This window comes from Bufo bufo, chromosome 7 (genome assembly GCF_905171765.1).
Source record: "Bufo bufo chromosome 7, aBufBuf1.1, whole genome shotgun sequence".
NCBI classification, from domain to species: domain Eukaryota; kingdom Metazoa; phylum Chordata; class Amphibia; order Anura; family Bufonidae; genus Bufo; species Bufo bufo.
In genome coordinates, this window is record NC_053395.1 from 191,364,931 (window position 1) to 191,377,213 (window position 12,283).

Below are 12,283 nucleotides of genomic sequence, written 5' to 3' on the forward strand. Positions count from 1 at the left end.
CAGACGAGCCTGGCATAATCTCATTGAATGACAGTGCCTTCCCACTACCAATACAGCCCAGGGGTAGATGTTCTGGCTGTGCTGTGATTATTATATAGTTATAGTTGTAAGATTAGCAGTTGCTAGTAAACAAGCTTGTCAAGAACAGGGTATGCGTCTCCTACATGCATGTATATACCAGGAGATAATGGGTAGAGTAGTCTGTGCATTCAGCTTCTCCTGTGATTCATAGGTAGAACAGATATTGTGGATATTTTCACATTTATCTAGAACGCAGCAAAGTGATTTAGGGGACAGAACTACATATAACATGGGAACATTTTGAACCTTTCAAAGACGGCAGTGTGATCAAATACAGAGACTTGGGATAAATTAATAGGTGGGATCCATATTTACCTCTGTCACACTGACAAATCTACATTTTTCTATATACAGTGTACATAATATATCAAGTGTGGATTCATAATAAGCATTTAAAAAAAAAAAAACTTTTTTCCAAGTTCTTTTCTTACTGTGCTCCCCCCCCCCAAAAAAAAAATGCTGCAGCCAGATGTCGGTCAATAGGGAAATATAAAATGCACTAAAAAGTGTAAAATGCTGTGAATTTCTCCCCTGTATTTTCAGTAATTTGTGGACTTAGCCTAAGGCCCCTTTCAGATGAGCGAGTTCCACATTCCGTACTCGCAGCGTGAGTATGCAGCAGCACCCGTCCTGACCTCCCAGCGCTGATGGGGTCGCATAGCATTATATCGATTTATGATGCTATGTACAGCCTTATTTACACATCCGTGTCTGTGCTCAAATCCGTGAGAAGGTGGACAGTGAAACTGTCCGTGAAGGATCCGTGTTGGGTCCGTGTGTCCGTTTCTTTGCTGTCAGTGTGTCATCCGTTTTTCACTGACCCTGCACAGCTGAAAAATAATTTTCAAAGCCTCTCTCCCTAATGATCTGTGAACACAAGTGCAACACGGGTGGCATCCGTGTTCCATCCGTGGTTTTCACGGACCCATAGACTATAACGGATGTGATGGATCCATGAACGCGGACAAAATAGAGGATGCATCTGTGCGAAAAACACGGACAGTGCTAAAACACTGATGTGTGAATACACACATTAAAATGAATGGGTACGTGTGCTGTCCGTGGAGAATACGTGTGAATGAGGCTTAACCCTTACAATTCTGGAATGTATTGGATAACACTGACAGCATTATGCCAGTTTGATTGACAGGTCCAGGCAGTGTAAACATCATAATGCCTGCCTGGCCCTGTCAGTCACAGTGCAGAGGCTGCAGCAGTTGCAGAGAGAGCGGAGCCTCTAGGTGTAATGACCACGCCCCCGTTGCTTCTAGAGGCTCATTTGCATATATTAAAACATCATATTTCTCAGCACTGCGGGCACATATGTACCAAGGACCAACACAGATGCCTTCAGCTTCCAAGAGCACATGTAACAGGTCAGCCAGTGTCATAGGTACAAACCTGCTGACAGATGCCCTTTAAATAATGTTTCTTTGGCGGGAAGCACATGATTTCTACAAGCCCCAGTAAGATGAATGGAATGAATTTTCAGTTACAGGTGATGATGACACTTTAAAGTTTTTATAAATCCATTAGGAACTGATACAAAATGTAGATTACAAAACATTCCAGCCTTCCATTACACAATGAAAACCTGGTTTAGCTGAAAACAAAATAACCTGAATTTTCATGGGTTTGTTATAAACCATTTTTTTTCGTGCAACAGTATAAAAATATTGTACACACATAAGAAAAACATAAATTGTTGAAAAAAATAGATTTTCTATTTAGCCTTAAGGCCAGCCAGTTAGAAAATTGTTGAATTTTATATTGTCTTTCCCTTTTCAACTTTATTTTAAAATCCTGTTCCAGCACTTCCCGTGCACTGCTGTTTGGTATGCGGCTGTGGTGCGTCCTCGCTCGGTGACTGTCATTAAATTACTTTGTGAGTACCCAGAAAGGAAACAGAATTAGCCGCTCTGTGGATCTCCACCTGTTTTCTAATGCCACCTGTTGTTTAACTACAAGGCTGAAGCTACAGAGCCAGCTGACCCGGATTACACGGCGCGCCTGGTATTGTAGTTCAAAACGTGAAGAATCTCTGCCTGGCTGGTGTCACACTATGTGTTTTTTTTTTTTGCAAAAATGCTGCATTTTAAGTGTGTTTTTTGGCAGCATTTTGCATTGTTTCCAGATGGTTGATGTTAGGCAATAGTAAAATATAAAAAAGACTTTTTAAATGCCATTGTGCCCAAATTTAGTCGCAAGCGCAGTTTCCATGCTGCCCTCACCACTTTCCAGAGACAGTGTCATGGCATGGACAGCAGCTTTTACTCCAGTCTTCTTTTAGGCCCCTTTCACACGTATTCACTATACGTATTGTGTCAGGATCTGGTTTTGCATTTAGTTTTTTCATGCATTTTTCACACGCGTGAAAAAAAACTGAAGAATAACAAACGATCTACATCTTCTAACAACCATCAGGGAAACAGAAGCCCCATTTACTTCTATGGGGACAGGGCTGCGTGAAAATGGCGGAATTTAGAACATGTTGCAATTTTCATATAACACGGAGATAATGCTTGAAAAACATCGCTCGTGTGCACAGGCCCATATAAATGAATGGGTCAGGATTCAGTGCAGGTGCAATGTGTTCAATTCACGCATGGCACCCATGTGGAAAACTCGATCGTGTGAACGAAGCCTTAGGCCCCTTTCACATGGGCGAGTTTTTCGCGCGGGTGCAATGCGTGAATCCGGACGCATTCACTTCAATGGGGCTGTGCAGATGACCGGTGATTTTCACACATCACTTGTGCGTTGCGTGAAAATCGCAGCATGCTCTATATTCTGCGTTTTTCACACAACGCAGGCCCTATAGAAATGAATAGAGCTGCGTGAAAATCGCAAGCACCCGCAAGCAAGTGCGTATACGGTGCGATTTTCAATCATTGGTTGCTAAGAGATGATTATTTTCCCTTATACCATGGTTAAAAGGGAAAATAATAGCAATCATAATACAGAATGCTTTCAGGACCTGCAAAAGGACCTTTGATGACGTAATTGCGCTCACCATGTGGGTCCTGCTCAATAAAGATAGAAGGATCTTCTATCTTCATTCAGCAGGACCTGCGCTGACGTCACCGCTTACCACGTGGTGAGCGCGATTACGTCATCAAAGGTCCTTTTGCAGGTCCTGAAAGAAGAAGAAAGAAGACGAAGCCGGCTGCGTGATCAAGTGGATGAGGTGAGTTATTTTTATTTATTTTTTTAACCCCTCAATCAACATTTTACTAAGCATTCTGTATTAAGAATGCTATTATTTTCTCTTATAACCATGTTATAAGGGAAAATAATAAAATCTGCAGAACACCGGTCCCAAACCCGGGTTCGGGTCTGGATTCCACATTCAGTTTTTTATCAAGCGCGTGCAAAACGCATTGCACCCGCGCGATAAAAAGTGAACAACGCAATGCAATCGCAGTCAAAACTGAACTGAAATTGCATGCACACTCGCACGGGTTTCCCGCAATGCACACACAACGCATCTGGAGAAAATCCAGGACGCCCGTGTGAAAGAGGCCTTAGGGATCATGCACACTAATGTATTTTTTGTCTGTGTTCGTGTCTGTTTTTTTTGTGGCCCCTGTGCAGAGCCATTCATTTCACTGGGGCTGCAAAAAATTTGAAATTACTCCTCGTGCATTCCGTATCTCTTTGTCCGCAACTCCGTTCCGCAAAAAAATAGAACATGTCCTATTCTTGTCAGGCATTGCTACAATGGATCCGCAAAACAAATGTATGTAACACGGATGTCATCCATTGTTTTTTATACGGATACGTGTTTTGCGGACTGCAAAATACATACAGTCGTATGCATGAGCCCTTAGCAGGTGTAGTTTTCATATTTGGCACATGGACTGCCATAGGATGCACCAAATTTATGACAATTTATGCATCTCGTCATAAATTAAGTGCATTCTCCAGAGTATCTTTTCACAGAACACAGCATTGTGCCGTTCCCTTTATTCCTCATAGTAATTTATAAATTGACAACTTGGTATTACTATCTCCCTTGTCCAAGGGGTGCTTCCCTACACAGCCACACTGTCAGATTGCGTAGGGGCGCCCCCTACTGGTAACATCTTGTTGTCAACTTAGAGGAATAACAGAGGAACAGAACAACAGAAAGGATGCTCGCTCCAGAATTCTTATTTGATGGGGAATACAAGTATTTACTAACACAGACATGTCAGGAGAAATGATAGGTTCTTTTTAAAGGAGCAGTAACCTAGAGTATAACATTTATAAAGAAATACCTTACAAAAGAAGTGGCTAATATCCAGTGGCGTACTAAGGTGGAGGGCGTGGGGGGCAGTCCGCCCCGGGTGCCGGCTCTCAGGGGGGTGCCAGAAGCAATGAGCGCCTCCATCAATACAGATGGAAGCACTCATTGCTGGAGCACTGGGAGCAGCGGTCCTGTCCCTCACCGCTCAGCTCCCCGCGCTCCTCCCCTCCTTCAGGCCTTACTATGGAGGGGGCACAGAGGACTTTATTACTATGGAGGGGGCACAAAGGACTTTTTTACTATGGAGGGGGCACATAGGGCATTACTACTATGGAGGGGGCACAGAAGGCATTATTAATGTGAAGGGGACACAATGAGCATTTCTACTATGGAGAGGGCACAGAGGGCATTACTAGAACAGTGGGCATTACTACTATTAATGGGGCACAATGGGCATTATTACTGTGAAGGGGCACAATGAGCATTATTACTATGAAGGGGCACAGTGGGCATTATTACTATGAAGGGGCACAGTGGGCATTATTACTATAAAGGGGACACAATGGGGATTATTACTGTGAAGAGGGCACAAAGAGGGCATTACAACTGTGAAAGGGGCACAGAGAGGGCATAACTACTGTGAGAGGGCACAATGTGGGCATAACTACTGTGAGGAAGCACACATCTGTACAAAACTACTGTGAAGGTTGTACAATTAGGGCAATACTACTGTGAGGGGGTACAATTTTTTTTTAAGTATTGGGGGGGGGTGCCAGAGAAAGGACCTGCCCCGGGTGCCAAACACCCAAGGCACACCTCTGCTAATATCGTTGACACATATGTGGGTGAATGTTCCTGTAGCTTGTCAGAACTGCAGGTAAGTGGCACAAAGCTGTGATCATAGGGGCAGACATATTTTTCTTCTTCTCATTGAAGAAAGCTGTAGTTTCTCTGTTCTTTAATGGTTGATAACAGGGGACAATAGATTCAATGAAGCTAGCATAGTACCGCACAGGGGTGACGCTCACCTGCCACACTGCCATCCTTCTCGCTCTCTGACATGGTGTTCGGTAGAGATCTGCCACCTTTCTTGTTGGAATCTTTTCTTGAAAGGCTGGAAGAATTCCCGGTCTGTCTCTTCACTGCTGGCAAGCGTAAACTTCTCTCAATTTCAGCTTCCTGTTAGCAGATAGAAAAGGGATGTTTGCTGAAAGTTATCAGGAGGAAACACATGCAGTTTTTCCTAAGGGTGTCTACAGCAAAGTGACGTTTGACAGCATAACGCTGCAGGGTTCTGTGACCTGGACAGCCAATGGATGAAATCACACCGTGCACAGAGCTGACGATCCTGCCTCTAGACACTAGGTCACTTTTATATAACAGAGTATGTTTATGGACACAGAGATACTAGATTGTATGTGTATTCACATCCAGCCTGGAGGCTTCATCCAATATATAGTGGCCATGTCTGGGTACTGCAGCTCAGTTTCCTTTTCTTCCTTTGGGGATTTATTTATTTTTATTTATTTTATGCATTTACAGTCTGGTCCATAAATATTGGGACATCAACACAATTCTAAACATTTTAGCTCTATACACCACCACAATGGATTTGAAATGAAACGAACAAGATGTGCTTTAACTGCAGACTGTCAGCTTTAATTTGAGGGTATTTACATCCAAATCTGGTGAACGGTGTAGGAATTACAACAGTTTGCATATGTGCCTCCCACTTGTTAAGGGACCAAAAGTAATGGGACAATTGGCTTCTCAGTTGTTCCATGGCCAGGTGTGTGTTATTCCCTCATTATCCCAATTACAATGAGCAGATAAAAGGTCCAGAGTTCATTTCCAGTGTGCTATTTGCATTTGGAATCTGTTGCTGTCAACCCTCAAGATGAGATCCAAAGAGCTGTCACTATCAGTGAAGCAAGCCATCATTAGGCTGAAAAGACAAAACAAACCCATCAGAAGAGATAACAAAAACATTAGGCGTGGCTTAAACAGCTGTTTGGAACATTCTTAAAAAGAAGGAACGCACTGATGAGCTCAGCAACACCAAAAGACCCGGAAGACCACAGAAAACAACTGTCGTGGATGATCGAAGAATTCTTTCCCTGGTGAAGAAAACACCCTTCACAACAGTTGGCCAGATCAAGAACACTCTCCAGGAGGTAGATGTATGTGTGTCAAAGTCAACAATCAAGAGAAGACTTCACCAGAGTGAATACAGAGGGTTCACCACAAGATGTAAACCATTGGTGAGCCTCAAAAACAGGAAGGCCAGATTAGAGTTTGCCAAACGACATCTAAAAAAGCCTTCACAGTTCTGGAACAACATCCTATGGACAGAGGAGACCAAGATCAACTTGTGCCAGAGTGATGGGAAGAGAAGAGTAAGGAGAAGGAAAGGAACTGCTCATGGTCCTAAGCATACCACCTCATCAGTGAAGCATGGTGGTGGTAGTGTCATGGCGTGGGCATGTATGGCTGCCAATGGAACTGGTTCTCTTGTATTTATTGATAATGTGACTGCTGACAAAAGCAGCAGGATGAATTCTGAAGTGTTCCGGGCCATATTATCTGCTCATATTCAGCCAAATGCTTCAGAACTCATTGGACGGCGCTTCACAGTGCAGATGGACAATGACCCAAAGCATACTACAAAAGCAACCAAAGAGTTTTTTAAGGGAAAGAAGTGGAATGTTATGCAATGACCAAGTCAATCACCGGACCTGAATCCGATTGAGCATGCATTTCACTTGCTGAAGGCAAAACTGAAGGGAAAATGCCCCAAGAACAAGCAGGAACTGAAGACAGTTGCAGTAGAGGCCTGGCAGAGCATCACCAGGGATGAAACCCAGCGTCTGGTGATGTCTATGCGTTCCAGACTTCAGGCTGTAATTGACTGCAAAGGATTTGTAACCAAGTATTAAAAAGTGAAAGTTTGATTTATGATTATTATTCTGTCCCATTACTTTTGGTTCCTTAACAAGTGGGAGGCACATATGCAAACTGTTGTAATTCCTACACCGTTCACCTGATTTGGATGTAAATACCCTCAAATTAAAGCTGACAGTCTGGAGTTAACCACCTCCGGACCGCCTAACGCAGATTCGCGTTCCGGAGGTGGCAGCGCTGCGCACAGTCACGCATATACGCGTCATCTCGCGAGACGCGAGATTTCGCTCAAAGCCGGCCCGCGCATGCGCATCGCGGGCCGGCAAAAGTTAAAGAACAATTTCGTCACCAGCCTGCCAGCAATGATCATTGGCTGGCAGGCTGGCGATTTTCAAAAAAACCAATCACAAGCCATATAACAGATCATATTAGTAAATATGATCTGTTATATGGCTTGTCTGCTCCTCTGCTGGTCCTTTTCGTCGCTTGAATCCAGCAGAGGAGCAGACTTTCACAGTGAGTAGCACCAACACTACACCTTAGCCCCAGATCACCCCCTGCACCCCAATTAACCCTTTGATCACCCCTTTGATCGCCCCTGTCAATCACTTAGTGAAAGACAAAAAGTGATCAGTGTAAACTGACACTTTTTTTTTTCACTAGTATTGGCTGTTAGGTTTTAGGATAGTTTAGGCCCCTTGGTTAGGTAGTTAGCGATCGGTTAGCGCCCAGCCCACCGCACCGCAGTCACTGATTCGCTGATTAACGTATCGGTAATCAGCATTTGTACTTTTATAGTATCTGTGAGTGATCAAAACTGATCACGGTCAGATCTATAATTGTATTAGTGTCACCTTAGCTCACCCTCCACCCAAAACGCAGTGTTTGCCCGATCAGGCCTGATCGGTCGCCCACACGTGCGTTCACCCACGCCCGTCCCACCGCAGTGACAAAAAATATATATTTTTTTGATCACTGCAAATTCACTTTACCCGCACTGCGGCGATAAAAAAATCAGTTTTGATATTTTTTATCAACCGCAGCGGCCTCCGGTACTTCGCTAGCCTCCCCTTTGTAAGACAGGCTTGCTTTTTTTCTTGAGTAGTCTCAAGGAATACCCCTAAATTTAGAAGTCCAAAATGTCAAACAGGGGGTATTCTTCTGAAGAGGCCTACAGGATTCTGACCCAGTCGGATGAGCAATGGGAACCCTCATCTGACGAATCTAGCGAGTCAGAATATGAACCTGTAGAAAGCAGTGGCTCTCTGACCCAAAGTTCGGACGAGGAGGTGGAGGTCCCTGATAGAACCAGGCGTACCCGGCCCCGTGTCGCTAGACCACAGGTTGTGCAGGATCCGCTTCAAGAGCAGCAGAGTGGGGCTGGCGCTGCCGGATCACGTGGTGAGGCATACACCAGCAGCGCAGCCCTCCCTGGACCTAGTACCAGCACTGCCGTACAACATGGTGACGTGGCGAGCACCAGAAGGGCAGTTGAAGCTGGTACGGTGGCACGTGCAGTAGTTACCCCGTCGCAGCCACCGCACAGACAGGCCCGTAGAGCCCCTAGAATCCCTGAGGTGCTGGCAAACCCTGATTGGCAGTCACCAACTTCAGCCGCACCATTAGTTCCCCCTTTCACCGCCCAGTCTGGAGTTCGGGTTGAGACGGCTCAAATCGGTTCGGCCCTGGGATTTTTTGAGCTGTTCTTGACTGCGGAGCTCTTGGACTTAGTCGTGGCAGAGACAAACCGGTATGCCACACAATTTATATCCGCCAACCCGGGAAGCTTTTATGCCCAGCCTTTCCGGTGGAAACCAGTCCAAGTTTCCGAACTTAAATTTTTTTTGGGCCTTCTCCTCAACATGGGTCTAACTAAAAAGCATGAATTGCGGTCATATTGGTCCACGAACCCGATTCATCACATGCCCATGTTCTCTGCTGCTATGTCCAGGGCACGATTTGAGGCCATCCTCCGTTTCCTGCATTTTAGCGACAACACCACCTCCTGTCCCAGAGGCCACCCAGCTTTTGACCGGCTCCACAAAATTCGGCCCCTCATAGACCACTTCAACCAGAAATTTGCAGATTTGTATACCCCTGAGCAAAACATCTGCGTAGACGAGTCCCTAATACATTTTACCGGGCGCCTTGGTTTCAAACAATACATCCCAAGCAAGCGTGCCCGGTATGGGGTCAAATTGTATAAGCTCTGTGAAAGGGCCACAGGCTATACCCACAAATTTCGGATCTATGAGGGAAAAGATCAGACCCTGGAGCCGGTCGGTTGCCCTGACTACCTGGGGAGCAGTGGGAAGACAGTCTGGGACTTGGTGTCACCCTTATTCGGCAAGGGGTACCATCTTTATGTGGACAATTTCTACACAAGTGTGGCCCTCTTTAGGCATTTGTTTCTAGAACAGATTTGCGCCTGTGGCACCGCGCGAACTAGTCGCGTGGGCTTCCCCCAACGGCTCGTTACCACCCGTCTTGCAAGGGGGGAGAGGGCTGCCTTGTGTAACGAAGAACTGCTCGCGGTGAAATGGAGAGACAAGCGTGACGTTTACATGCTCTCCTCCATTCACGCAGACACGACAATACAAATTGAGCGAGCAACCCGTGTCATTAAAAAGCCCCTCTCAGTCCACGACTATAATGCGCTCATGGGAGGGGTGGAATTCAATGACCAGATGTTGTCTCCGTATTTAGTTTCCCGCAGAACCAGACGCTGGTATAAGAAGGTGTCTGTATATTTAATTCAATTGGCGCTGTATAATAGTTTTGTTCTCTACAGTAAGGCTAGGAGAACAGGATCCTTCCTCAAATTCCAGGAAGAGATCATCGAGAACCTCCTTTACCCAGGAGGTTCCGTGGCCCCATCCACCAGTGTAGTTAGCCGTCTACACGAGCGACATTTCCCAAGTGTCGTTCCTGGTACCTCAACCCAACCGTCACCCCGAAAAAGATGTCGTGTCTGTAGCAGGAGTGGAATAAGGCGTGACACCCGCTATTTCTGTCCTGACTGTCCTGACCACCCTGCCCTATGCTTTGGAGAGTGTTTCCGGAAGTACCACACACAGGTACACCTAGCATAGGGATTGCATCTCACAGGACAGGCACACAGGGCTATTAGGGCCCTTTTACTCACAGCTGCTGCAAACCTCTCCTTTCACCTGGGATAAAGTGCATAACGTACTTCGCCACATCTTTGGGCGATTTGCGCTTTGCACATTGTCCCATGGGGAAGGAGAGGTTTGTTCTATAAAGGTAAAAAAAACTAAACAAAAAAAAATACCGGTAAGTAAAAAAGTTAACGTTCAGTTAAAAAAGTTAAAAAAAGTTTATATGTTCTGTTCAAAAGTTAATAAATTTATTGCGTTGCGGCCTGGTTTTTTCTTTTTTGTTTTGTTTTTTTTACCTTCCAGGTGGACCAACCGATCGACTAGCTGCAGCACTGATGTGCATTCGGACAGAAGCATTGCGCTGCTGTCAGATTACACGCAAGTCGGTGTATGCGGCGCTGCAAGACGAGATTTCTCCTCTGCAGTAAAAGATACGTTTGCCGAGGCATATGAGCTGAGGAGGTGGCGGTGTTCATATACTTTGGCAAACACTTTGTATATATAAAAAAAAAAATCCCGGCAATGATTTATTCATCCACATCGATTGATGTGAATGGAGAAATCTGGTTTGCCAGGGCATACGAGCTAAGTGGGTATGGATGTTGGGCGGAGCTCCTATGTCCTGGCAGACGCCTTTCCCCTCCTTTTTCTTTTTTTGGCAGAGATTTTTTCATCCACATTGATCGATGCGAATGAAGAAATCTGTGCCGTTCATTTTTTTCTTTCAGCCCAGAGGCTGAATGGAAAAAAAAAATCTCATTACCCGTATGCTCAATATAAGGAGAATAGCAGAAACTCCTAATGCTGGGCATACATGTAATGATTGCGGAGACCCTCAAATGCCAGGGCAGTACAAACACCCCACAAATAACACCATTTTGAAAAGAAGACACCCCAAGGTATTCGCTGAGGGGAATATTGAGTCCATGAAAGATTGAAATTTTTGTCCCAAGTTAGCGGAAAGGGAGCCTTTGTGAGAAAAAAATCAAAAAAATCAATTTCCGCTAACTTGTGCCTAAAATTTTTTTTTTCTATGAACTCGCCATGCCCCTCATTAAATACCTTGGGGTGTCTTCTTTCCAAAATGGGGTCATATGTGGGGTATTTATACTGCCCTGGCATTTTAGGGTCCCCAAAGCGTGAGAAGAAGTCTGGTATCCAAATGTCTAAAAATGCCCTCCTAAAAGGAATCTGGGCACCTTTGCCCACCTAGGCTGCAAAAAAGTGTCACACATGTGGTATCTCCGTATTCAGGAGAAGTTGGGGAATGTGTTTTGGGGTGTCATTTTACATATACCCATGCTGGGTGAGATAAATATCTTGGTCAAATGCCAACTTTGTATAAAAAAAATGGGAAAAGTTGTCTTTTGCCAAGATATTTCTCTCACCCAGCATGGGTATATGTAAAATGACACCCCAAAACACATTCCCCAACTTCTCCTGAATACGGAGATACCACATGTGTGACACTTTTTTGCAGCCTAGGTGGGCAAAGGGGCCCACATTCCAAAGAGCACCTTTCGGATTTCACAGGTCATTTACCTACTTACCACACATTTGGGCCCCTAGAATGCCAGTGCAGTATAACTACCCCACAAGTGACCCCATTTTGGAAAGAATACACCCCAAGGTATTCGCTGATGGGCATAGCGAGTTCATAGAATTTTTTATTTTTTGTCACAAGTTAGTGGAAAATGATGATTTTTTTTTTCTTACAAAGTCTCATATTCCACTAACTTATGACAAAAAATAAAAACTTCCATGAACTCACTATGCCCATCAGCGAATACCTTGGGGTGTCTTCTTTCCAAAATGGGGTCACTTGTGGGGTAGTTATACTGCCCTGGCATTCTAGGGGCCCAAATGTGTGGTAAGGAGTTTGAAATCAAATTCTGTAAAAAATGGCCAGTGAAATCCGAAAGGTGCTCTTTGGAATGTGGGCCCCTTTGCCCAC

General features: G+C 44.9%; 1 protein-coding gene across 2 annotated transcripts in view; it reads right to left on the reverse strand.

Annotated features, from left to right (window-relative positions):
- Positions 1-12,283, reverse strand: part of XIRP2 (xin actin binding repeat containing 2) — a 359,651-nt gene that overhangs the window by 189,070 nt on the left and 158,298 nt on the right. For both annotated transcript variants that reach the window (XM_040440977.1, XM_040440978.1), the window contains one exon: positions 5,338-5,488. In XM_040440977.1, coding sequence (XP_040296911.1) covers positions 5,338-5,488 — 151 coding nt within the window. The remainder of the gene's footprint in view (positions 1-5,337; positions 5,489-12,283) is intronic.